At 50.2% G+C, this 25027-nt stretch overlaps 14 protein-coding genes across 14 annotated transcripts; 7 read left to right on the forward strand and 7 right to left on the reverse strand.

The window, feature by feature from the left end:
* Positions 1 to 77: 77 nt before the first annotated feature.
* On the reverse strand, positions 78 to 1856 carry HO173_007585 (uncharacterized protein; the record flags this gene model as incomplete). Its single annotated transcript, XM_037309487.1, has 4 exons — positions 78 to 669; positions 843 to 1434; positions 1518 to 1746; positions 1803 to 1856. The coding sequence occupies 4 exons, from the start codon at positions 1854 to 1856 to the stop codon at positions 78 to 80; spliced, it is 1467 nt and encodes a 488-aa protein (XP_037163566.1).
* A 1269-nt stretch (positions 1857 to 3125) lies between these two features.
* HO173_007586 (uncharacterized protein) lies at positions 3126 to 3859 on the reverse strand (the record flags this gene model as incomplete). The annotated part of the gene is made up of 3 exons (XM_037309488.1): positions 3126 to 3575; positions 3635 to 3761; positions 3813 to 3859. 3 exons carry the CDS (start codon positions 3857 to 3859, stop codon positions 3126 to 3128), a joined length of 624 nt encoding a protein of 207 aa, XP_037163567.1.
* Positions 3860 to 4115: 256 nt separating this feature from the next.
* Positions 4116 to 5338, reverse strand: HO173_007587 (uncharacterized protein; the record flags this gene model as incomplete). Its single annotated transcript, XM_037309489.1, has 2 exons — positions 4116 to 5210; positions 5276 to 5338. The coding sequence occupies 2 exons, from the start codon at positions 5336 to 5338 to the stop codon at positions 4116 to 4118; spliced, it is 1158 nt and encodes a 385-aa protein (XP_037163568.1).
* Positions 5339 to 5952: 614 nt separating this feature from the next.
* Positions 5953 to 6987, reverse strand: HO173_007588 (uncharacterized protein; the record flags this gene model as incomplete). Its single annotated transcript, XM_037309490.1, has 2 exons — positions 5953 to 6656; positions 6711 to 6987. The coding sequence occupies 2 exons, from the start codon at positions 6985 to 6987 to the stop codon at positions 5953 to 5955; spliced, it is 981 nt and encodes a 326-aa protein (XP_037163569.1).
* Positions 6988 to 7270: 283 nt separating this feature from the next.
* HO173_007589 (uncharacterized protein) lies at positions 7271 to 8356 on the forward strand (the record flags this gene model as incomplete). Its single annotated transcript, XM_037309491.1, has 3 exons — positions 7271 to 7397; positions 7449 to 8129; positions 8187 to 8356. The coding sequence occupies 3 exons, from the start codon at positions 7271 to 7273 to the stop codon at positions 8354 to 8356; spliced, it is 978 nt and encodes a 325-aa protein (XP_037163570.1).
* A 363-nt stretch (positions 8357 to 8719) lies between these two features.
* On the reverse strand, positions 8720 to 10626 carry HO173_007590 (uncharacterized protein; the record flags this gene model as incomplete). Its single annotated transcript, XM_037309492.1, has 2 exons — positions 8720 to 10449; positions 10593 to 10626. The coding sequence occupies 2 exons, from the start codon at positions 10624 to 10626 to the stop codon at positions 8720 to 8722; spliced, it is 1764 nt and encodes a 587-aa protein (XP_037163571.1).
* An 876-nt stretch (positions 10627 to 11502) lies between these two features.
* Positions 11503 to 11850, forward strand: HO173_007591 (uncharacterized protein; the record flags this gene model as incomplete). Its single annotated transcript, XM_037309493.1, has 3 exons — positions 11503 to 11560; positions 11618 to 11662; positions 11714 to 11850. The coding sequence occupies 3 exons, from the start codon at positions 11503 to 11505 to the stop codon at positions 11848 to 11850; spliced, it is 240 nt and encodes a 79-aa protein (XP_037163572.1).
* Positions 11851 to 12040: 190 nt separating this feature from the next.
* On the forward strand, positions 12041 to 12928 carry HO173_007592 (uncharacterized protein; the record flags this gene model as incomplete). Its single annotated transcript, XM_037309494.1, has 3 exons — positions 12041 to 12251; positions 12304 to 12653; positions 12710 to 12928. 3 exons carry the CDS (start codon positions 12041 to 12043, stop codon positions 12926 to 12928), a joined length of 780 nt encoding a protein of 259 aa, XP_037163573.1.
* Positions 12929 to 13179: 251 nt separating this feature from the next.
* On the reverse strand, positions 13180 to 14401 carry HO173_007593 (uncharacterized protein; the record flags this gene model as incomplete). The annotated part of the gene is made up of 4 exons (XM_037309495.1): positions 13180 to 13733; positions 13842 to 13976; positions 14030 to 14098; positions 14155 to 14401. 4 exons carry the CDS (start codon positions 14399 to 14401, stop codon positions 13180 to 13182), a joined length of 1005 nt encoding a protein of 334 aa, XP_037163574.1.
* Positions 14402 to 15389: 988 nt separating this feature from the next.
* On the reverse strand, positions 15390 to 16228 carry HO173_007594 (uncharacterized protein; the record flags this gene model as incomplete). Its single annotated transcript, XM_037309496.1, has 2 exons — positions 15390 to 16055; positions 16124 to 16228. 2 exons carry the CDS (start codon positions 16226 to 16228, stop codon positions 15390 to 15392), a joined length of 771 nt encoding a protein of 256 aa, XP_037163575.1.
* Positions 16229 to 16582: 354 nt separating this feature from the next.
* HO173_007595 (uncharacterized protein) lies at positions 16583 to 17417 on the forward strand (the record flags this gene model as incomplete). Its single annotated transcript, XM_037309497.1, has 3 exons — positions 16583 to 16645; positions 16699 to 17308; positions 17362 to 17417. 3 exons carry the CDS (start codon positions 16583 to 16585, stop codon positions 17415 to 17417), a joined length of 729 nt encoding a protein of 242 aa, XP_037163576.1.
* A 451-nt stretch (positions 17418 to 17868) lies between these two features.
* Positions 17869 to 18818, forward strand: HO173_007596 (uncharacterized protein; the record flags this gene model as incomplete). The annotated part of the gene is made up of 4 exons (XM_037309498.1): positions 17869 to 18086; positions 18136 to 18336; positions 18391 to 18542; positions 18598 to 18818. 4 exons carry the CDS (start codon positions 17869 to 17871, stop codon positions 18816 to 18818), a joined length of 792 nt encoding a protein of 263 aa, XP_037163577.1.
* Positions 18819 to 19545: 727 nt separating this feature from the next.
* HO173_007597 (uncharacterized protein) lies at positions 19546 to 20799 on the forward strand (the record flags this gene model as incomplete). Its single annotated transcript, XM_037309499.1, has 4 exons — positions 19546 to 19588; positions 19639 to 20166; positions 20215 to 20679; positions 20732 to 20799. The coding sequence occupies 4 exons, from the start codon at positions 19546 to 19548 to the stop codon at positions 20797 to 20799; spliced, it is 1104 nt and encodes a 367-aa protein (XP_037163578.1).
* A 1995-nt stretch (positions 20800 to 22794) lies between these two features.
* HO173_007598 (uncharacterized protein) lies at positions 22795 to 24879 on the forward strand (the record flags this gene model as incomplete). Its single annotated transcript, XM_037309500.1, has 10 exons — positions 22795 to 22816; positions 22964 to 23120; positions 23177 to 23269; positions 23318 to 23448; positions 23504 to 23634; positions 23689 to 23995; positions 24048 to 24198; positions 24253 to 24329; positions 24382 to 24588; positions 24647 to 24879. The coding sequence occupies 10 exons, from the start codon at positions 22795 to 22797 to the stop codon at positions 24877 to 24879; spliced, it is 1509 nt and encodes a 502-aa protein (XP_037163579.1).
* Positions 24880 to 25027: the final 148 nt, after the last annotated feature.

Here is a 25027-nt window from a genome sequence, read left to right on the forward strand (position 1 = left end):
GCTAACGAACTGCCGCGGGACACGCCTGAAGCAGACGAGCCTTGCGTGCCCTCCTTTTGTTTTGCCGATGTCAGGGTTCATAAGGCACACCCCAGTAGGACTGCCGGCTCCAGCGTAAAAAAGCTTAGTAGGAAAAATCGATTATGCTTGCCTCCCATGAGCGTGTGCAACCTTCCAACACTTTCCAGCATCTCTATAGTCACATCAAGTAGAGATGCTCTGTGTTCGGCTACTAATTTTCTATCGGACGGGGACCAAGTCCGCGTCTGGTCTAGCGACTGAAGGATAACGGGTCTCAGCAGCGAGCACATGGTCGCAAAGACGCTAATTCTGAACATCTTCCTCTGCCGTTTCAGGTTGGGAAGTTCATCGTCCCACTTTTCATAAGCGGCATGGAGTTTGAACGCAGGCGGTAGTTTTTCAATGATTTCTCCCTGTAGTCGTCTAATATGTTTGTCGATGATGACAGGATCTGTTGACGGTTTCCCATGATTCGATGTAAGCAGATCGAAGGCGATCTTTGTAAGCTCAATCTGAAGTCTGCGCTCGCAAAATACATTCGGCGCGTTGACGTCCGAGATCTGAGAGCCAATGACACCGTTAGGAAGGGAGACAGTACAGTGTCGCTCGGGGATCAGAGGCCACCTGCCCAGTATAACGGACATGAATCTATATTCGTAAATTAGCACCGGCTACTCTTCCTATCCATACGCTATCATCATTTGCGAAAGGTCGCGTTCATCATTGGAGTCGGACGCGAAATCTTCAAGATAGGGAAAGAAACAAGGTACGGAACTCTTTAGGGCAATTGAGAAGGGGCCACTAACCAATCCCAGAGGAACAGATTCCAATAGGTTCTCTTTCCCATCTCAACCTCGTTTTCACTCGTAAGGCTCCCACTCCCCTTTGGTAGTTCCACGTGTAGTCCTAGCTCATGCGCTTCCCGTATAGCTTCGCTCAATACATCCCAACTCTCCTTCATCCGTCCTTCATTTTTCAGATAGCATGCGCGGAAGAACAGTTCGTGAACTCTAAGAATCGAAGGCGGGTTTGCCTTCATTGTAGGTGATTGACTAAGAGCGATAGCCGTGGCATCGCATTGTTCACGGATGGTGCACAAAGACTTCCCTAAGATTGTGTCCGCCGTGTAGTTTTGCGAAGGAAGGAACTGGGCGCTGTAGGAGCAAAGACGAAGAAGCAACACGGCAAACTCCAGATTATCCACACTTTGGTAGGGACGAGACCACCATTCATTGTAGCGGTCAAGGAACGTGGTTAAGTAGACCAGTTCGTAGATCCAATTCGCTTCACCAAAGAAGTGCTGTATGAGGATATCCGTCACGGAACGCTCTGGTATCTTCTTGAGCAGCGCGGTCAATTCGGGCGTCACCAGCACGCTTTTGGGACTATCGAGCCGTGGGTCGGATTCGTCGTCTTGAAATAATTCTATCTGCATAATCAATCAGTTCAGAAAGTGCTCTAGACATGCTGATCAAACTAAGCAAATGGGATGCCACGTAGGTGGGTATTGACGGTTTCTAGATATCCAAGCAGGTTGTCGGCGTTGTGATTTAGATAGCCTAGCCCGTCGAGCAACTTTCGGGCGCTAGGTCCGGTGTTTGAGGCAGGTCGGGATGGCTGTAGGCCAGGAGAAGAACGAGTCCTCGACCCCTGTGTATTCGAATCGCCCTCGTCAGAGGCATCGTTCATCGGTGTATTATCGCTGAGTGGGATGACCATTAGCGTCTAGGTCCAGGTGCAATGTTATGCACTTGGGACACAATGAAAGGCGGCGTACTTACCTTGCTTATCTCCTTGAGACTCCGCCTTGGATACAGCTCTTGCTTCGACTCCATGAGCAGGAGTCTTGGACGTATTAAATTTACATCAGTGGCCGAGTTCCGGTCGGGACAATAACGGCACGGCCAATCACGGTCACACCGTTGGTTGAGTTGATGTTGTCAGCAGAGAACATGGGTTGTAAAGCGCAGTGGTACGGCCACAGTGGTTCGGCAATCTGTATTCGGGAGTTTATTCGACTTGAGCACCAGTAGAGACAGAATGGTGAACTAGGGAGGTAGCTCCCGGCCTCGGTGCCTTTGTAGCGAGAGAGCAGTCAATGGAGATGTTTTGTGTCAGCGTACCTTTTGTTTCCTCCGATAGCACTCAACACAGGAAGCTTTGAGCCGGTTCTTCGACTGCTTGATTGCTATCGCTGACGCTGGCGGAGCGTGGTGGTTTGACCCTTGCCGGGCAGGCTTGGTGGATGCCATGGATGGCATAGATGGCCAGTCTGTGGGGATTTTCTTAGGTACTCTGACCTTGACTACTTGGAGTCTGCCGTGCTTTAGCTGAAAGGAATGGTGACGCTGGGGATAGATCGCTGGTTACCTCAGACCTCAATATCAATATCGTATCTCACTCAGCCTCGCATTGGTGGCCTTGTTAAGCTGGTCTGATGCCTGGGCCACGACTGTGGCTGTGGCCGTGGCTGAGGTAGGTGAATCAAGGTACCGCTCAGAGGGCCGAGAATTTCTTTTTACACTCGGGGGACTCGAATGGTACACTGCTATAATGTGGGATATTATGTGAAAGAGAAAATAGGCTTGAGAGATTATGACCTAGGGAGAGTGTCACACCTGGTTGAGTACTGACTATGTAGCGTGGTAAAATCTGGGATGATAAAGGCGAAGTTTCATAGATCTTATGCAGACTGGTCACCCGGGCGTGTCACGGAGGTCGAACCTCAAGGTGACTATTGAAGCCTGGAAAGATCGAGTCACGTTTCATTTGATTCAGTAGGGAGAAGTGTGCCGCAAACATTGAAGCAGAACCGTTATGAAAGGTCCTATCCCTTAGAGAATTTGGAGCTCGTGAGGAAACGTCGCATTTTATTCACAGACCCCTATCTTTCCAATCGACTACCGTTGTCTGGTACTGTGAACAAAGTCCCGGATACGTCGCTCAATACATAGGCAGACATCCCTCCAGCTCACGCGCAAGCATTGTCACAAAGCCCGGGAAGTAGAGACCGAGTGGCTATCATTTCCTCTGTGCGCTAACAGTTAGCTCTGGCCTCCAGATGATTAGCCCGACTCATATTAGGCGTAGATGGGGTTCCGTACTCACGCGACACTCATCCAGTATTGGTGTAAGTCCCAGCTAAACTCCGGAACCTCGAGCAACACCTTTTGAAATGACGCCTTCACGTCGTCGTGAAGGAAGTGGGAAGGATGCGTTTTGAACTTCACCAGGGCCGCATCTCGCAGATTCCGATCAGAGTCAGGCGTTGATGAGTAGACAATGGGGATACTCTCTACCAGCCCTAGTCGGTCCTTGGGCTTGGCCTTGGTGGCGAGCTTGAAGTTCACGAGCGCTGTGTCCTTGAGTACAGAGAGGTCGTACTTGTCCCCGAGTGCATACATCCCGGCATGGAGTTGATAGCCAGATTTCCAGTCCTGAGCATCCTCTATCGCATCGAAGTCTGCGTAGGTGCCGTGGTAAAGGCAGTGTATCATCCTCGACACGAGAGAAAAACCGTCGGCGGTGAGATCAATGGTATTTGTTGAGGACTCCTGTTACTTCATCAGCTCCCTGTGTTCATCAGAACAGGACTCTGAAAGGTCATAAATACCATAAAGCCGTTTGAGCAAGTTGCATGGAAGACCTTTGATTGAGAGCAGACGATGATCTTATGGACCATAAATTCGCTGTTGCCGCAAATGATTTTCAGATCCGTGTAAAGTCCAGCTTCGTATGCTCTGTTAGGACAGTGAGCTAATGCTAGGAATTATATGGAACAAGTTGAGTACTTTTGAATGGCCGCAGGAAACACAAATGGGAAGATATGACTTGACATGATTGTGTGGGCGCTGGGTGTCGTGGTGTGGGTGAAAGGTGACCGTGAGTCCAAAGAGTAGGCCCGGCAGTGGCGGGTAAATGAACTGGTAAGTATAAAGATATCGATTCACTTGAAATAACAGGAATTGACGAGACGGGCTATTTATTTAGTAGTTAAGATCACTCAGACGTTATATCAGCTTACGGGTTCTCTTTTCTGTTCTTGTCATGTCAGTACTACCTTGCATATCATGCGAAGAGTTGATACTTCCTCCTCAGTCACCTTCATCATGCACCATAATCCCATCCTCAGTGACTCTAAATGAGAATCCACCTCCACCCTTCAATTCCCTAATACCCTCCCTCACCTCCTCCCTCCACCCCTCATTTCCCCACCAGTTGATCCAACCAGAGAAACCACTCTTTTCTACCGCTTCCCACCTTTGCGCTCCTTCCCTCTTAGCCTCCTCTGCACTCAAGTCAGGCCCAAACTTCGACACTCTGTCTTTCACGACAACTACCTTGGTCGTGCAGAAGTTGTTCCACAAAGACGGAAGATGAGGACGCAAAGCCGCATGTCCGGCTACTGAACTGACAGGGGCTAGGCCCCAGTTTGTAGCCACAATGGGGCAGGAGAAGAGGTGCTGGACATGACGCAGCGAAGAGATAAGGTTGTGGTAACGCTCAAGGAATAGAGAGTTGTTTGCCTTTTCGGCGTGGTTGGAGGCCGGCAACCCAGTTCCCTCGTCAGCGTCTAAGCGGTCTTGCCAGAGGAAGGCGCTGAGGTCGTTAATGGCTAAGAGACCAAGGGGACGATTGGCGGAGAAGTGAGTTGAAGGCGAGGAGAGGAGAAATGATGGCAAGGCAGCCAAAGTAGATAAGAGGGAGGAAGATGATTGGGGATGGAAGATGTGGAGATGGGTGAAAGAGTCCGAGATCAGAGACGAGATCTCCTGTTCGGGCAATGTCAAAGAAGACCTAGAGCATATTGAGGAGATATGATTATGCATGAGATGGTGAAGCCGTAGAACCGAAAATCTCCCAGACAGATCAAGGAGGACAACAGCATTGCCCTTTCCATTGATGGGCTCATCTTTATGCTCTACTGGTAATAGAGATAGTAAGATGATTTGGTAAAGTAGTTGTGTTTTCCCAGAGCATGCCGCAGCATCGGCGATTTCTATGACGGGTAGTGGCTTCTCCTTCGGCGGAGGAGCTGGCCCTTCTTGCTGAACAGACCATTGAGTCTGGTAATGTTGCTGTTGCCGGGTTGGAGGAGGGTTCTGGAAGACGTCGAGGAGCCTATCGAGGGGTGGAAACCCAAGGGAAGGACCGGAATTGGCATCGAGCTCTCGTAATGCGCGCAGAAGCTGGAGAATGTCAGTCTTCGATCTCGATGTAATCATGTAGGAGGTGTTAAGTGCTCTCCACACACCTCATCCAAACACTCCACCTTCACTTCTCCCAGCAAATCTCTGCCGAGTCCTTCTACACTCATAGTTGCTCAAGAACAATAGCGTTTCCATAAACCGATCAGTCCATAGTGCTTCAGGCCTTCCCTTCATACTTTAAGAAACGAGAGGAGAGGCTCGAGCATGACGCCACCCATCGAGGCTTTCCCGGTATCAGAGCTTGAGGACCGGATCAATGTTCAATCGAACAATCGGCGGAAGAAAGGAGGAGACATTGACCTTCGCAAATGCGAATTGCTGGAGTTGATTCAGTATGAGTGCCGTCTCCAAGGAAGCAAGGAGGACCGACGATCGGTCATCCAATGTGCACCACTGGTCAAGCTGTTTCGAAGGTAGACAACATCGTAGCCTCGATTCTACAAATGGCTGATCACGACTGGCTTATAGGTGCGCCGGCGGTCTTATGGTAGAGACTACGGCTTGGGATGGCGAGAATCTGAATTGACGTTGGAAGAGGGCAGTAGCAAGTACCCAATTTTGGAAAGTTTTCAATTGTTGTAGAGGGGTCACAGACGCATTGCAAATATTCTACAGGAGCAATGGACCAAGATTAATGCTATTTGAGTATATCTGCGCCTGGGGGTATCATATCTACACCAAATGACGCCGCGCAATGCTTCCAAATGTGACCGCGCATGCCCTAAATGCTTCCTTTTGCTTCTCTCGTCTGCGGTGGCGGCTTTCTCCAATATTGTTTCTCTGCGTTCACAACTGAGCCAAAGCGTCCGTATCCAAGTGATGGCAGAGGTGAAGGTTCGCCATCTTTTTGCCTTCCTTTGCCAACGCCAGCCTCCATGTCGAAGTCCATAGCGTCAGGTGTCTCCTGAGTCACTGCTTGCATGGTCTCCATCCACATCAGTTCTCTCACTGCCCGTGCGCTTTGGGTTTTACGGCCTTGTGGAGACTCTTGGGTTGATCTACCAGCTCCTGCGCGAACAAGCCTGCGAAGAGCTTCTTCTCCAAGTCTGCCTTCCTCTGTAGCTTTCTCGCGGACCTTTCTCTGATCTTGCTCGTGCTCTGCATACTCAGGAGTAGCTTTGTAGGTGTGCTTGCTCGGGAGCTCCGGGAAGTGTTGTGGAATGTATACCCGGAGCTTTTCATTGGGGTCGGCGTTCAACAATGGTCCTAAAAAGCGCAGATGCTGCTCCTCGTTGTCTTGCGCGATCTCCATCTGTAAGGGGAACTGTGTCCGCGACGGGCTGACAGGCGGATCGAGATGCGGTAAAAGGGATCTCAGGCTGAGCTGATGTGTATGAAGAGCTTGTAGGAAATCTTGTGGGATTGCCTGTGTGCGCCGGCAGGAGAGCATAGATTGCCGCACATCTGCAAGATAGTGGGCCATGTCTGGCATAGTCAGCGCGACGCTATGAAGCTAGGATCTGTAACATCTTTACATACATTCTTCCACTTCAAAGTGAAAGGCCTCCATAGCGTCTGGCGCGGCCGCTCCGAAGCCTACAGTTTCCAGCGCAAGGCCGATCGAGCGCGTTAGCATAGACTGAACAGCCTCCACGTCCTGCCATGGCTCCTTGAGTTGCTCTCGCTGAAAATCCCAGCTGGGTTGGTGATGACGGATCAGTCCGCGATTCTGTTTCTTGTGTGGTGGTAGGCCATATAGTTCAAGTGACGCAGAGCGCTTGGCGGGAAGAGACTGGTATACTGTCATGGGTACCATTAAGGCGCAGTGAGCGTAGATAATAAGGACAATGATGCGATCACCTGGGCTGTCCAGCAGTGAGCTGAAGACCAGGTATTGCAATGAGATAACGGCCTCCTACAGCATGCGGTTCACAAGATAGCCTGTAGTTGATTGGTCGATGGTCAGCCCTACCCAAGTCGCCAATCGACCCAACTGCTTATGGAGCTTGAGTCATCTTGGGCTTTTGCCGTTTCTAAATCACTCTTACTATTTCACTCCTCAGCAATCCTCCCTAAGTTCTCTTATAAAACATCACATAATGTCTACACACAGGAAGTCAGTTGCTTTCAGCGACGAGCATATAGTTGTTGCCTCAAACGGGGAAGTGACAGAAGTCAACGGAAAAGGGACACCGGACAAAACATCTGCAGAAAGTCACAGCGTCGGTGAGTTTGTATGTGACCCTCATGATCCTACAGCATACTGAAAACGAAAAGACTCTCCAGATCCAGCACCAGCCAAAGATCCTGCAGTCGACGAAGTCACAGACCTCTTCAAAGGCTTAGGCAAGAAAAAGAAGTCCTCGAAGAAGCCCAAGGATGAGGCACTAGAGGGTGGCGACGAAGCTACACCAGCTGCTGATGGCGAATTTGATCCAACAGCCCTCAAGAAAAAGAAGAAGAAGAAGCCCGCCAAAGCCGCAGAGGCTGATGACTTTGAGGCGAAATTAGCTGAAGCCGGTGTGAACGAGAACGAAGAGCTTGACGCGGACGCAAAAGCTGCGCCGCAAGAAGAAAAAGGAGAGGGAGGGGAATTGGATGGCGATATGGTTGCAGGAACTGGTATCTGGAGCCACGACGAGGAAAAGCCCATCAAATACGACAAACTCCTCGAACGCTTCTTCGCACATCTACACAGCGCACATCCGGATCTGCTGTCGAGCGGCTCGAAAAGCTACGTTATTCCGCCACCGCAATGTCTACGTGAAGGAAACAAGAAGACCATCTTTGCCAATATCCCAGACATCTGCAAGAGGATGAAGAGAAGTGAGGAGCATGTCATGCAGTTTATATTCGCTGAATTGGGGACGAGCGGCAGTGTGGATGGATCCAGGAGGTTGGTGATCAAGGGAAGGTTCCAGCAGAAGCAGATCGAGAATGTTTTGCGGAGATATATCGGTATGCTCTTGAGTTTTGTTTGGGTGGCGAAATTATTGCATACTAACACCGACTAAGGCGAATACGTTTCCTGCAAAACATGCAGGTCTCCTGACACGGAACTCAGCAAGGGTGAGAACCGTCTGTACTTCGTCACTTGCAACTCCTGCGGCAGCAGACGTTCAGTCACGGCTATTAAGACTGGTTACTCAGCTCAAGTTGGGAAGAGAAAGAGGCAGCAGACATGAGCATGGCAGTGAATGGCTTCACAAGATTGGTATCATGGTGTATCAGTTGGCTCACTACGTTATACTTGCATGAAATTGTACTTGTGCCAGAGGGAACCAGGCCGAACCGCATCCATTTGGTATCGTGCGCTGGCCTAGCTGAAGCAATGCTACCTGTATCATCGACTGGTCTCTCATGCACTTCATAGCCCTTGCTTGATAAATACAGCAACTCATTTCAGACCTCTAAGTACTGCGGTTAAGTCTTGTTTGCCCCCCCTCTACAAACAGTCTGCTATCAAGCTCCAACCCATGCCGACGAGCACTCAGATTGTACAATATCTTCTTACAAAAGCCGTAAAGAAGCTAAAGATGACAGCGCCATCAGGCCTCCTGCTCATGTTCCTCTTGCAGCCTCCTATCATTCTCCAAACTCTCCGCCTCGGCCCTGTTTACATACTCCTCCAACCTCCCCCTAACCCCTTCGTCCCACCCCGCCAATATCCTCGCAGCCCCCAACGCCGCATTCGTCGCATTATTAACACCCACCGTAAGCACCGGACAACCCCGAGGCATACTAGTGCAACTCACAAGACTGTCCCACCCATCACCGATAGTAGGCTTGATCGGCAGGCCAATCACGGGCACGGTTTTGGAGAATGCGGCGACCATGCCGGGGAGATGGGCGGCACCGCCGGCGGCTGCGATGATCACTTTGATGCTGCGGGAGGGGGCGGTGCTGCCGTAAGTGGCCATGGTGGAGGGGGTGCGGTGGGCGGACGTGATGCGCTTCTCAAAGGGGATAGAGAGTTGATTGAGAATGTTGTAGCAGTCTTTGAGGTGGGGTTGGTCGGATTTTGAACCAGTGGTTATGCTGACGACGGGCTCAGGTTGAGTTTGTGGTGCAGTGGTGGTGGTAGCAGGAGGCTTTTCAAGCAGCGGTTGTTCTCGTGGCTGCTCGTCATGGAGTCTGTCTGCACCCGTGATAAGATGACGCATTTCTTCTTCCAATTCCGGCATACTGTCGCCCACCAAAGTTAGATGCCCCATCTTTCTCCCTTTCGTGGCATTTCCTTTGCCGTAGAGATGGACTTTGGCCCCGGCAGCATCTGCAGCGTTCGCGAGATTCAGGTATGAGTTTGGATCTGCTCCACCGAGGATGTTGAGCATGATAGCTGGATTTAGCAGTTGGAGACTCTTGGCGGGGATGGGTCGATCGAGAATGGCGAGGAGGTGGGCGTCATATTGTGAAAGTCGGCATGCTTCGATAGTGTAATGACCGCTATTGTGCGGTCTGGGTGCTATCTCGTTGACTAGGATACTATCGTCCTTGAGGAGGAACATCTCCACGCCAAAGACTCCTTTGCCTTTGAAACTTGCAACAGCCCGTCTGGCGAGCTTCTGGGCTTGAGCGTTCAGTTTGTCAGAGAGTCCACGAGCTGGCGCATAGACAAGTTTGCAGATGCTATCCTGATGGACTGTCTCGACTGTAGGAAATGACTTCGTTGACGATTCCCAGACTAAAGAATCCGCTTCATTTTTGGTCTTGACGACCATAACGGCTAGTTCCATGGCGAAGTCTGCCCATTTCTCTGCGTATAATTCTCGTCCCTGTAAATTTTTCATTGCTGGCTCAAAGTCCTCAGTTGATCTGACAGGATGATTGCCGCGTCCATCATACGCTCCTTTGCGAGCCTTGAGCATGAATGGGAAGCCTATTTCGTTAGAAACTTTCTTCAATTCATCCCTAGAGACTGTAGTGAAGGGCCGTGATTCAGCCACATCGACTTGAGCTTCGATAAGCCGTTGCTTTTGTAGGAACTTGTCCTGAATTATTCGAATGGTCTGCCAACTAGGCTGGATCTCAATACTTTTGCCTCGTGCCAAGGATTCATTCTCTAGCTCTTCGAGTACATCTGTGTCCACATGCTCGATCTCGACAGTCAAGATGTCACATTTTCTTGCGAGCTCACGGATAGCTTGGGCGTTGGTAAAAGACCCGTCGACCCCATTATAGGAATTGATCTGTTTGGCTGGCGAGGCCTTCTTGTCGAGGACAGCGACTGAGATGTTGCGGTTGTTGGCTGCCTCTACGAACATGCGGCCTAACTGGCCTGTAACTTCGGAGTCAGTATTGCTTATTCGAGGGGTTGCACTGACCCTTGGAACATGTCTACAGAGTAAAAATTTCCAAGACACGTCTCAAGTCTCAAGACTTTGGTCCAAAGGAGGCAAGATGGACTCCGGAAATACGTACCACCGCCGAGAACACCAACAGTTCGAGTGTCCATTGGCGAAAATAGTGATGATAGATACCCAAGAAAGACTTAAATCGAATGGTAAGATACCTATCAAAATCTTAGATCCTGGGTATAGATTGCATGTGAACTACTGCAGTACGACAACAGAAAAGGGTAAAGTCCCATTCAAATATATCTATGAAAGCCCTGTAATACAATAAAGTATGTCTTGGGTACATCAATACTAGATAAATGCTTCGCTCACAATATCAAATTGATAAGCAGGAGAAAGAGAAATTGGTACTCGGGCAGAAAATTTTGAGTCTAGCCTGCGACCTCACTGCGTCAGAAACCCTCACTTTCTCGAGAGTCTCAAGCGACGGCTGAGAAGCTCAAATTTCTCTTGTAAAGTTTCAGAAGATAGAACGGACCCAACAGCGGCCTTCAGGCCATCATTGGGCCTACAAAGAGTGCATTCATCAAAAGACACGGTCTGATCGAGTTCTCCTACGCTCCGTGGCCGCCAAGGAACGTAGCCGCCGTCGGCGCCCAGCCTTACCCAAGCGCCGATGACCCCACACCTGGACCACTCACGCATCCTCAAGCTCTGCATATGGTTGGACGCCGGCCAAATGAAAGAGGCTACGAGCATGCACTCCAAAGTCAGATCCTTATGATACCGAGAATAGATGCCAATAATAGCTACATGCCATTTTTTCGTTGTAGAGCTCTTCTGCTTGAGTATATGAGAGCTCTGTTGCTTGTCCCGCTTCTCCTTTCTCTACTTCGAGCTCTTGGTTGAGCTCCGTGACACTCCAAACTTCTCTTCTCAGCAGTCCCCCTTCTGTTCAGCGTTTGCTGTCCTTTGTCGAAGCACCTGTTGAGCTTGCAACCGCTGCCGCAGTGATCACACACACTTTTTGCACAATGGCGTCTCCACCACCTCCAGGCTACGGCTCTCCAGCACATGGGGGCTACTATCCTCGTCAGTACAAGGCAATAAGAAGATGTACAAGCACCAGGAGCTGACTTGGCTCCATAGCACCTCCTAGTGGGCCTCCTGAAAGCCGTACCTACCCTCCACCAGGTATGGAATCTGGTAGTCCTCAGCTTTTCTCATGCTAAACAATCACGCAAGTCCAATCATTCCCACCGCCTCCCTCCTCGCCCGGCTTCCCACCCCCACAACCACAATCCTACCCACCTCCACCTTCGCAGCCGTCCCCTTCCTTAGGCAGCTACCCCCTCCACCTTCGCAGCCGTCCCCTTCCTTAGGCAGCTACCCCCTCCACCCCTACAGCAACAGTACGCCAGCAATGGCCACCGCGCATCATTTGCCCCTCCCCCACAAGCCGCGACTCCTTCCCCTTCCTACACTCCAGAGAAGAAACCCTCTGCGGAATTGTACCAGGAACCGCCTCCCTCTGCGGGATTCGTTGGAAACCGAAAGAACTCACAGCCGGCCATGACCCCGGAGAAGCCGCCGCTGAATACGAATCAGTCTTCACAAATGCCAGGAGGAGCACCGCCGCAGGGCCACTTTACAGGTGCCGGAGCGACTACGCAGGATGATACTGGGACTTTCAATGGCGGAAGCTATCGAATAAGTCATAGAAACACCAATACCATCCTAACGCTTCAATTAGCTATGGGTTGTCCTTTGCACGCAAAGCCAGGTATGTCATGAGCTCAGTCTCGCTTTCATCCTCCGCTAACGAAAGCCTCTAGGAATCATGATCGCAATGTCCCCTACCATAACCCTCAAAGGCGCCGTCAAATTCTCCATGAAGAAGCTCGTCGCCGGCGGCGAGATAATGACATCCACCTACACCGGCCCCGGCGAACTCCTCTTCTCTCCTCCCTTTCTCGGAGACATCACCACCTTACGTCTTACAGGCAAAGAACAATGGAATGTAGGCAAGGACGCCTTCATGGCTGCTACGCAGGGTATTGTGAAGGAGTTGAAGAACCAGGGGTTTAGCAAAGCTATGTTTTCAGGGGAGGGACTTTTTGTCTATAAGATGAGTGGGACAGGGATCTTATGGTTGGCGAGTTTTGGTGCTATTATTAGGAAAGATGTAAGCTTCGAAGTTCCTTTTCCCCATCCTACGACCTCTACTGACATGGATTGCAGCTCGTTGAAGGCGAGAAATACATCATCGACAACGGCCACCTCGTAGCCTGGAACTGCAAGTACGTGATGGAGCGCGTAGCAAGCGGAGGTATCATCTCCGGCATCAGCAGCGGAGAAGGGTTGGTCTGCAAGTTTTCAGGGCCGGGGACTGTATTCATGCAGACAAGGAATCCGAAGGAGTTTGCAGCATGGATGGGAGCACATGCTGCTAATGCTTGAAATGATGAGCGAAGAGTTGTAAATGCTATCTATCTATCTTCCATCAAGCCATCACTGGCATGTCTTTGAAAGGAATGCTACCATGGCCTGTAGCCTAAGTATGCCGTGTGAAAAGAACATTCGTTTGAAGAAATTTTGACAACAGTATCCCCTTCAGTCGTCCGATATGAGCTTGTGCAATCTTGAATGTAATGTACCACAAACAATGGAAGTATCCCCATCCATTGTCCATCTTTGTTGTCGTAAAGCCTTCACACTTTCACTATACGCCAACCCTCTTTTGCATATCTCGCAGCAACCATGAGGCATCCACCGACCAGAACAGTCAAGGCAGCGAACAACTGTGCACCCAGATACCCGCCATTCTCACGCTTGATGATAGCCCCACCGATCGGGCTGCCCGTAAGTGCCGCGATGCTGATCCACATGAAGACAAACGCGACCCTCACGCCCTTCTTGAGCGGATCGTCTGCGAACTTCCAGATAACCGGGTTGTACAACCCCTGCACCGCACCCGAGAAGAACCCGTAGAAGCAAGCAACGACCGTGATACCGGTGTGGCTCGTGGCGCTGATCCAGGCGAACAGGAGGACGGACGTCGCAAAGATGCACGGAATGATCGTGTTGACTGGGCCGAGGAGGCGGTCTGAGAGGAGAGGAAGGAGCAGGCGACCTGGGAGGTTGGCTCCGTTCATGAGGATTAGGAGGGTGACTGATGCGTGGTTGTCGAGGTGTAGGTGAGACTGAGCGTATGCTACGATGAAGTAGAAGCTGAAGTAGATGCCCCAGAAGGTGAGGAAGAAACCTAGAAATCGGCATCAGAATGAGTTGAGAACGGTAGTAGACCGGGACCGCGAAACTGTCACATAAGGCCACGACCATGATTTAACTATGACTAATGAACCGTACGTACCAGCTGACATCAATAGAAATGGCACATCCTTGAACATAGCCCAGTCCATTTGAGTTCTGCCGTTGCTAGCATTTGGACCTTGACGAACAATACAATTTGCGACAACTAAGGTGCCTCCAGCAACAGCGGCGAAGACTAGTAGCTTGTTAATTCATTAGGTTCATAGCGGAGGATAGGCTCTACTGTACTTCTCAGTGTAAAAGGAAATCCTTTTTTGAAGACGAGTTGCTCGGCGATTGCGGGATACACCATGCCACCTTTTCCATTAGTAAGAACTATCAAATATCATGGTCAAGAAGTCTAGATCACATACCGACAGATCCACCTGCAGACGTAAGACCCGCTGCGATGCCCAAGTGACTGGTGAAGTACGACTGGAGGACCAGGATCCCACTCCCAAAAGCCATGCCCATACCGATGCCCGTCAAGATCCCTTGAACGAATAATAGTTCCCAGAACTTATAGCACCAGCTAGTGCTCAGAATCGACACGAACATCAGAAAACAGCCTCCGTTGAAGCCGAGACGGAAGTGGCCTTTGTCAATAAGTGGGCTAACCATGATGCTCATGGAAAAGAGAAAGAAGAGCTGAAAGCTCCCGATCCAGGCAATTGTAGCCGGCGATTTAGTAGGGAGGAGAACGGCCTCATAATAGGCCTGGAAGACACCGTACGACTTGGTGCAATGTCAGTAGATATGGCGATAATGTTCGTTTGGACACTTGCCTGAATGAGTCCTCTGTAGTGAAGTTAGTAATATTTCGGGTCAGTAAACCGACAAAAATCACTCACTGAGCATTGAAGATTACTAAAAACCCGCCGACAACCTGGAGCCAGGCCATAGCTGCTTGGGTAAGTTGCATAGGCATGACTTTCAGACTGAAGAAACACTGGGTTTCTTGCCGAATATATACGCGTTTGGATAGGATGTACAGAAGCTGAGTTCAACAGATGAGAGTTTAGTTCTCCGTAGCTAGACGCGTTTGTATGGCTGTAAAGAAGCTGAATTTATCAGATGGGAGTTTTCTTACCCGGGGCTGGACGCGTTTATATGGACGTAAAGAAGCTGAGTTTGACAGATGAGAGTGTTGTTATCTGTGGCTAGACGTGTTTGTATGGGTGTAGGGTAGTTGAATTTAAAAGATGAGAGGTTTGTTACCGGTCAGACGCGTGGATATGAAGGAATTTGAAGAATGGGCTTGCTGTGAGATGGTGGTGATTGTTGCTTTGTCCTATGTGACGAGAAATAATTGTCAAGCTCGGTTAATACTTCTGTGATCAGTCTTTATTAAGGCGTAGTGACGACCTAGATATGTTATTCACTTCCTCTTTACATAATCGGCCATCCTCTTGTCAAGACTGTTCTGTTCAGGAGAGTCATTGCATTTATAGCCTCTGTCGAGGTTATCTGCTAATCATTGGTATGCATCCCTAAGATCTTCTCACCTGAAGTGACGACCATTAATTTAAGACCTCTCATCAAATTGCAAGATAGGTCCAGTACCACAAGTGTCAAGAGCTACCTCAAGGACTGATAGATCAATCACGGATTAATACATAGAAAATCCCCCAGAGGCCGAAATAGCTTGCCCTGTGATCCACCGGCTACTCTCCTCGGATAGGAAGCCCACAATCTGAGCTATATCGTCTGTAGTACCAAGTCTACCTTCGACCGGTGTCATCTTCTTGTGCATCTCGACGAGCTCCTTCGGAATCCCATCGAGTACATCTGTCGGTACAGGCCCCGGGTTAATTGTGTTGACAGTATGGCCCTGAGGGCCCAATTCAGCTGCAAAGCATCTTGTCATTCCTTCCACAGCAGCCTTCGAGGAACAGTAAAGAGAAAGGTCCTTAAGACCTAGGCGAGCGCCAACGGAGCTTACGTTGATAATTCGACCAGGTGCACGTAAGTGAGGCAAGGCCACCTTGGACATGAGAAGAACAGCTCGGACGTTAAGATTGTAGACATAGGAGAAGTCATCGGCAGAAATGTCGCCGAGTCCCTTGACCATCTCGCATCCAGCATTGTTCACTAAGATGTCAAAATGGTCCCCAAATGCTGAGCGTGTGGCCTGGACGATCTTCTCTGGAGCATCGACCTCTCGCAGGTCTGCTTTGACCTTTGCAGCTGCGGAACCATTTTGCAATTGCTCTATTCTCTTGACCAGCTCATCCACGCTCTTCTCGCTACTAGGGGAGGTAAAGGTCACAACGACCTATGCAATACACTTTATTAGCCAAGTAACAGGATGCAGATAAGGTTGTCTCACTGTTCTCCGCTTACTTTAGCACCACGCTTCGCCAGTTCATATGCAATTTGTGCTCCAATCCCGCGTGAGCGCGAAGCCCCAGTGACAATGGCTACCTTTCCCTCAAGACTGAGAGCCATGTCACGAGTCAGTAGAGAGAACAAGCGATAAATGGGTGACACGTAGAGGTAGGCCTACCTTAGTGGTACGAATTGAGGCTTCGGCCTCTCCTAAAGTAATGGCCGATACGCTGCCCGGATATCCGGATATCTATTGCCAAGATTGCCAAGCCCAGCATAGCCTTCTTTAGAAACGCTCGAGAACCCTGACCCACCCACCACCACACTGAAACAGACCACAACGACTGACCTTCTACGAACATTTTCTTCCCTTTTGCCCTTGATAAATCTGCGTACTTCAACCATAGAGCCTGCCCTTCTCACAGGCAGTAGCAGAGTTCTTCGACTTGATGAACTAAACCGCAACTGGCCACCATGCGCAATATGGAGGAGCAGAGTGCGGCCATGACCAACAGGTCCCTTCGCACAATACGCAATGTTAGCCCTGCCAACCGTAGAGATCAGTCGGTGTACTACTAAATAATCAATAGGAACTTGAATTTCTTTCCGATTCGGGCGTCATCACCTCCAATCAACTTTCTACCCTTCTCTCACAATTGCCCGCCCAAAAATCTCTCCATGCTCCTCTACCAAGCCCGCAACCTACATTCACTCCTGCTCATACGACTCCCTTATTACCACCGGTCACCGAAATGACAACCGCATCCTTGAACGAAAAGCAAGGCAGCTTTTACGCTCCAACACCTCAGTCCGCCCTCCCACCCCCAGCATATGCCTCCTCTCCAGCTCCTTCCGCCCTTGCCACAGCCTCTGCTCTGTACGAATATCACCCATCAGATGCTGGCGACCTCGCTATTCTGCCCAACGACCGCATCCTTATTACCGAATTCATGAATGCCGACTGGGCAAAGGGACGAAACGAGCGCACCGGAATGGAAGGCATATTCCCTCGAAGTTATGTTGCTATCATCGATGAGAAGGGTGCTATGGGACGCTACCAACCCCCTCTGCCCCCTATGCAATCTAACTATGGTAACATGCCAGTGGATGTCAGTCAGAGTGGGAGCAGCTCGGCGCCTGGAAAGGAGAGCAAGCTCAACGCAAATGGGAAGAAATTCGGGAAGAAAATGGGCAATGCTGGTGGGTCTTGTTCTTGAAGTTAAATGGCTACCTGATTTGCTAACTCAATTCAGCTATCTTCGGTGCTGGGGCTACGATCGGATCGAACATTGTCAATGGGATTTTCTGAGGACAGGGCAAAAATCTTGGGGCCACATATCCTACGTGCAGAAACGGCGTTTAGTAAGATGACGCCGGACATAGGGAAATATTCATAGACCACGCTTTGTAATGACAACAAGGCTTTTTCATAACATCTCATACCCTTTGCCTACCTGAGTCACCTCGCAGTGCGGTCTTCGGTGTTGGTCGAAACGAAAATGCTAAGAGATACGGGTCTCGGGTCTCAGCTGCGGTTATATCCGTGCGCCGCCGCTACCGCTGCAACCGAGCAACCAAACAATCAACGATCAGCATTATCGATGACGAGCAGCCCAAAAAGACTTTCATACCATCCTCCAGATCCTATCCTTTTCCCACAACATTCAAAATTCCGAAGTTCCAGAAATTTCTCACTCGTACTATTTCTTTTGTATATAGAACGTCCGTATCTTCCCAATCCAAACCATTACTCCATAGCTATGCCTTTTCAATACAAGAAAGTCCTTGTCATCGGAGCCACCAGTGGAATCGGCAAGGCGCTAGCATCACGTTTCGTCCAAGAGGGAAGCATTGTCATTGTTGTTGGTAGGAGAAAAGAGAACCTGGAGGCATTTGTCCACGAGCATGGCAAAGACAAAGCGAGCGCTGTCCCATTCGATATCACAGAGCTGGACAAGATCCCCAATTTCGTCACGAAGTTAGTGTCTAGATCGTGGCCTAGCTGGATCTATACTTACTTGCTTTAGTATCACTAAGACCCACACTGATCTCGACTGCGTCCTATTGAACTCTGGCATTCAGAGAACGTTTGACTTTTCAAAGCCCGAGACCGTCGATATAAACGTTGTCCAGACAGAGTTCACCACTAATTACCTCAGCAATCTTGCTTTGACCAATGCTTTTCTACCGTTTCTGAAGAGCAAGAAGGGGGAGTCGGCGCTGATTTAGTAAGCAAAGCTGTCCGTCGGGCATGGCAGGATGTGCTACTGACCTGTGTGAAGTACGACCTCTTCGCTTGGCTTAGTCCCAATCATACGATGTGCGAACTACTGCGCCAGCAAAGCGGCCTTGCATCATTACATCTTGTGCTTGCGTGAGCAGTTGAGAGGATCTACCGTCAAGATCGTAGAGCTCTACCCGCCAGCTGTGCAAAGTATGCCCTTCCGACCCTCCCACGTCTAGACCAAATACTAATAATGCAACCACAGCCGAGCTTCACGACGAAAAGCACCAGCCGCAAATCAAGAACGGAAGGCAGTATGGCATGCCGCTTGATCAGTTTACCGATGAGGCGTACGAAGGCTTGGCAGCTGGAAAAGAGGAAGTCACAGTCGGAAGCGCGCAAGACTGGTACAACAAGTTTGAGTCTGCGAGGCAAGAACTTTTTCATGGTATCGTCAAGATGAGGAAGCAGATGGATGACAAGTAGCCGTCACGTAGCAAGCGAACATGGTAGATGCCCAGTAATAAAGAACCCGATGCCGCCTTGGCTTTTCTTAAGGCAGCTGGAGGCAGTGGAAATTTCCCCAGTCTGATGTCGACTCGGTTCTTTCGAAGACAGCCGACGGCAACGGCCCCTATTAGTCTCGACCCGTTCGGCTTGACCACTGCTAAGGCATTACCTTCCCCAGCGCTTCCAAGGTGCTGACACCCAAGGCACGGCTCAGAAACAAGGACCCCACCTGTCGCCCGAACCTTTCACGGTGGCGACGGCAATTCAACCCTTGCCTTGTTTCAGCCATCCCTGCCTCTTTTCAAACAGCTCTCCTAGCTCCCCCCTGCAAATTTGTCCCTTATTCCTTGTCCATGGAATGTGGAGATACATGCCACTTCTTAGATATTGCATCAATAATCGAGGACCCTCGAGAATCGATCTCTCTACATGTCGAACTCATTGTTATTGAATGGTACGAGTTGAAGATCCAATCAAGGAGTTGAAATGAGTGTCTGCTTGTAGGGCTGAGATTCTACCCTTACTAGTACCGGAGATACGCTAATGCCGGACTTATTGCAACGACGTTTTTTCTCTCTCCCCAAATTGAGTCACCGCCTTGACGAAATCTGGAACTTCGTTGCCATTGGGATTGATTTCGTCTCCTTCAAACACTGTAAATTGAACAACCCAACCCTGCGTATATTAATAGCCTTGCAACGCAATGAACGCGGGAAAGTCCCCCGGCTTCCCCAGGAAAAAGTGTGGTCAGCATGCCCTATGACCTGACTGCAGCCCCAATTTGACAATGCTACAGGAGTCCTCGGATGCACTGGCTCCGTCGGGCAACGTTTTATGCTTCTTCTCATGGACCACCCTCACTTCGACCTCCACGCAATTGGAGCCTCCTCTCGCTCGGCCGGCAAGAAATACGGGGATGTCGCGCCATGGAAGCAGACGAAAGCATTGCCAGAAAAATACAGAGAGCTCGTGGTGAAGCCTTGTGAGCCGGAAGAATTCAAGGACTGCGATATAGTCTTCAGTGGGTTGGACTCTTCCGTCGCAGGGGAAATCGAGATGGCCTTCCTTATGGCTAATTTGGCGGTGTTTTCGAATGCGAAGAATTACCGTCAAGATCCTCTTGTTCCGTTAGTTGTGCCAACATTGAATTTGGATCACTTTGAGGTCATTCCGAGTCAGCGGAATCACTACAAGATCGACAAGGGTTTCTTGGTGTGCAACAGTAACTGCGCCGTGATTGGCCTCGTGATTCCCTTCGCCGCCATCGAAGCAGCCTTCGGTCCCATCGATATAGTAAGCGTGGTTACAGAGCAAGCACTCTCAGGTAAATGCGACCCCTTACACGGTCATCGGCAGAGCTGACCATTCCTAGGAGCAGGCTATCCTGGTGTGCCCTCGATGGACATCCTTGACAATGTGATACCGTACATAAGCGGAGAAGAAGACAAGATGGAGTCGGAGACGAGGAAGATTTTAGGTCACGTTAACAAGGAGAACATGGCATTTGTCCAACGGTCAGACATCAGGATATCCGCTACCTGTACGAGGGTCAATGTGACAGATGGACATATGGCCTTTGTATCTCTACGCTTTGCGAAGAGGCCACCGCCCAGTGCGGAGCAAGTCAAGCAGGCTATGAGAGAATATGTCTCAGATGCTCAAAGACTTGGTTGCCCATCGGCTCCAGATGCAGCGATCACAGTTCTCCAGCAGGTGGACCGACCTCAGCCACGACTCGATCGGGATGTAGGCCGGGGTTACTCTGTTAGTGTGGGTAGGGTGAGAGAAGACAAAACAGGGGTATTCGACCTCATGTTCGCTGCTTTATCTCACAATAGTAAGTTTACATCAGACTCTACGAAATCTTTTTGACTAAGCAACCCGCACAGCTATCATCGGGGCTGCTGGATCATCGATACTGAATGCAGAAGCTGCCGTTCTAAAGGGATTCGTATGACAGCATTCCGGGGGAACCTGTATCTGCTATCTCGGGGCTTCTCAGATACCCAGTCATGGATGTCGCCCTGTAGAGACACGTAGAATGATGTGGAAGAGGCGTTCAACCAACCAGTGATCTGGTCTGTCTATCCTGCGCGCCAAATGGTCCAATCATTGATAGCTTCGACATTCTGGTCTAAACATACGCACGAGGAGACCCATTCCTGCGTCACGTCACCGCTGTGTCTAACCTGGAGCGCCTTTATCTCCTCCAACCGGCCCAAGGTGTCTTCACATTTCTCTCAGTCTAGTTCAGAAGTGCGTTGGTATCACGCCTCTCACTGTATGCAGCCTAGAGAAGCCAATTGGACCTGAAATGAGAAAGGAGCCTTTTATAGTCCCTGGCTCAACGAGGCCAATTCAGAAAATAAGCCAACCAAAGGTGTACCACACGAAATTCAATGAACGGCGCGTGCTTTATGCTGCCCTTTCAATCCCATCCCTCCATCAACCTCAGCAGTCTTGAGCATAACCGCAAGGGCTCCGAGATGGACCAAAGTCATCTAGAGAAAATTAAAAAGGAATGGCTGACCATGACCAGGAGTATACACGTGAAGCCTCTACCAACCCGTTACGCTTTGGCAGAACATGGCTTGGGATCTGGAGAAAGCTTATGTGCTCGAAGGTTGAACTACCAGACTCGGTGGCAACGGCATGCTAGCGTGCTGCTTGATGCTGCTCCTTGGGTGAATGTCGGTCATTTTTTACGAACGATACTTGGCAGTGGTGAATGGTGAGGCAGGGCTGCGGGTTCTTTCTCTCTGGAGGTGGATGCGGCAAGACTGGTTTTAGGCAACCGATGCGAACATTCAAGGAAAGCACACAAGCAGATCTCTGGCGTCAGCAACGGTATTGCTACTGCCGTAGACACCGTTGGGTTGGCGATCTTTTCTGGGCTCTAAAACGCCATCAGAGTACTGGCTAAGTCCGCTTTACAGCACATTGTGCGTAATTGAGCAGCCTATCTATCTCGAAAGCAGGGTATTGCATGGTTACGCTGAGGCCGCATTGTCTTTCTCAACTTCTTTCAGCATTGTGTAAAGCGCTACCATTGTCTGATGTACATTTATAGAGTACCTTATCCGAGTACTGAAGCACTTGCATATTTACGCCTCGACAGATTGGGAATCTGCATCCTCAAATACATCCAGGAACGTGAGTGAGCCTTGGGCAGAAGCAGACGTTCCTTAGCAGGACGCTGGCACCGGAGGAGATGGTGCACCTTCAGCAATTAGAATGGTCAGCGCTTGCGTCTCGGACATTCGAATCCTACAAATATCATTGACAGGAGCGCAAGATGAGCTTCCATGAGATCCCATTCTTGGAGGACTAAATGGACGATGCAACCACAATAATCTGATGTAGTCCCTGATGCAGAGGCTGGGTTTGAAGCATTCTCGTAGGGAGCTGCACTTGTTGCGCTTCACCTCCATAGTCAAGTAGAAATTCAGCTGGCCAAGATACATTGGCAACGACTGGGAGTACGGTAGGAGACTGATCTCCTACCTCTCTCACCAGATCTGAGGATCGTGGATACAGAAGCCAATCGAGCAATCGAGGGCTTGACGCTAGAAAACTCGGTAAACAAAGCCGATCAGACCTTTCCTTCCTCTTCCATCCTCCATTTCAAAACATACTTCATCACAACAACCACAGTCCTCGATCAAGAAGACTTCGAACTCTGCACGATACGATAGACATTCGTGTGAGTATATTGCCATCACCACATTAAATCTGCAACCATCTCACCCTTCTCATCTTCACGTCACCAGCCTCAAGTCACGTCACCTCATCTCGACCTTCCCAGCTAATCATCGATCACAGTCATCATTTCATCGAAGCTACATCTCAAACAAGACGTGAGCATCTATGTAGCTCTGCAGCATAGTCGACAGCAATCCCATAATCAAAATACGCGTGATAAGCTGACGCTACAGCCAGAAAGACGCGAATCATGTCGGACTGGAACGCTGCTGGTGAGTCTCTCCAATCCTCCCCTGACCTGCTTCGCATTTTCTCTTCCACACACTCCGAATTCCATCTGCATCACTGCCTCACGTTCACTCATTCGAGCTTGATCCTCCAGATGAGACAACGTTGCTAACCCGGGTCTCTCATCTCAGCGGGTGGTGCAGAATGGGACTCCGGTGCTGGAGCTGCTGGCAATGCTTGGACCGATGGCGTTGACGCTGGTGCGAGTGCTGGCGGCGACTTCGGTACTACGAACGGCGATGCCACTCAGAAAGGAGCTGGAGCTGGAGGGGATTTCACGTGCCGTCGGTAAGTTCAGCAAGCTTGTTCTACTGCACAAGGTATTGAATGCTGACACGACGTAGCTGCGGTGAAGCTGGGCACATGGCTCGTCAATGCCCAACCGCTCCCGAAGGTAGTGGCAATGATGGCAAATGTTTCAATTGTGGCGAAGAAGGGTGGGTCTCCAACCTTCGGGCTTGACTTGATGCTGATACGCTCTGTAGCCACTCAAAGGTCGACTGTCCCAACCCTCGTGTGTTCAAAGGGATCTGCCGCATTTGCGAGAAAGAAGGTCACCCAGCTTCTGAATGTCCCGACAAACCTCCACCCAAATGCTTCAACTGCAAGCAGGAAGGTATCTCATCATTCTTCACAGTCTGGCCGATCACTTGTTGTTGACACTGCTCCAGGGCACCAGACCTCGGAATGCAAAGCAAATCGGGTCTTTGACACGTCTCGTGTAGCTGACATGTCTGCCGAGGATGCTTGGGAAGCCCTCCAGAAGGCAGATGAGGAGCGTGAATTGGAGGATTTCCGTGAGGTGCGTGGTAACAAAAGATGCCTTTACAAACGAAACATTAACTTCTCTCATCAGGCCTTCAGAGTCTACACCAAGGTAGCTTCCGATGCCACGTACGATGAGCTCGAGACGGCATTTCGTGTTAATAATTTCAATACGTATCTCATCGCAACAGAGAACGAGTTACTTAAGACTCATACATACGTCAATCTCCAAGGAGAACTTGACAAGACCTACAAAGTCGGCTTCCATTTAAGCCCTAAGCCAAAGCGCGAGACCGCGAAGCAAGGATGGCCAGAGACACCGGAGGAGAATCTTGAGCGTCTCAAGGATGCTGGTCTACCCATGGAGCGTGGTATTCCGAAGTGCATACGCTGTGACGGTAAGGTCTCCACACCCATCTGTTACTTGGTATGACTACTGACTCCCTTTAGAGCTTGGCCACACCGCTCGTGCCTGCCCCGAGGAGGCTGTCGAGAACGCAGATAGGGTCCAAGTCAAGTGCGTGAACTGTGAGGAAGTCGGTCACCGTGCTCGCGACTGCCCCACACCGCGAGTGGATAGGTTTGCCTGCCGTAATTGCAAGTAAGTCATGTCAAAGCCTCCTGCTCCGACCCTTCCGTGTCTAATCCCATCCAGACAATCCGGTCACACATCCGCTGAATGCACCGAGCCACGCTCCGCTGAAGGAGTCGAGTGCCGCAAATGCAACCAGAGTCAGTCTATCTTCGTGCAATCGTCTTCTGTTCTTATCCTGACAGCTTGCAGTGGGACACTTCTCGAAGGACTGCCCTACTGGTGGGGGAAACAACTGCCGCAACTGCGGTAAGGAGGGTCACATGAGCAAAGAGTGCGACAAGCCGCGCAATCCAGCAACTGTGACATGCCGAAATTGCGATGAGATGGGACATTTCAGCAAAGACTGCCCCAAGCCTCGTGACTACAGCAAAGTCAAGTGTTCTAATTGTGACCAAAGTATGTCGGCGAGCTTCTTATGCATGCACCGAGTTGCACTTCGCTGACAAAAAGGCAGTGGGCCATACCAAGGTACGATGCAAGGAGCCAATAAGAGAAGTTGACGATGGAGGCTTTGGTGCCGGCGGGGACACAGGCGGTTTCGATGCCCCGGTCAGTGGTGAAGATTTTGCCGCTCCGGCCGCCGGAGGAGTAGATGAGTGGGCTGCTGGCTCTGGAGGAGCGACTGATGACTGGGGTACCGCGCCAGCGGCTACGACTGTGGGAGGAGGAGGTCAAGACAACTGGTAGATGTTGCCTTGTGCTTGATCCATGGCTGGTGGTACACTTCTCTAGCTTTCTTGAGAATTGATCTGACGGCTGGATGACAGCTTATCCCGCAAAGAATTAGCTAAATTTTAAGACAGCTGGTCAGCCCAGGTCCAGAACAGCTATTGCT

The sequence above is a fragment of the Letharia columbiana genome (assembly GCF_014066305.1).
Source record: "Letharia columbiana isolate WasteWater2 chromosome Unknown Sc0000025_s0, whole genome shotgun sequence".
NCBI lineage: Eukaryota > Fungi > Ascomycota > Lecanoromycetes > Lecanorales > Parmeliaceae > Letharia > Letharia columbiana.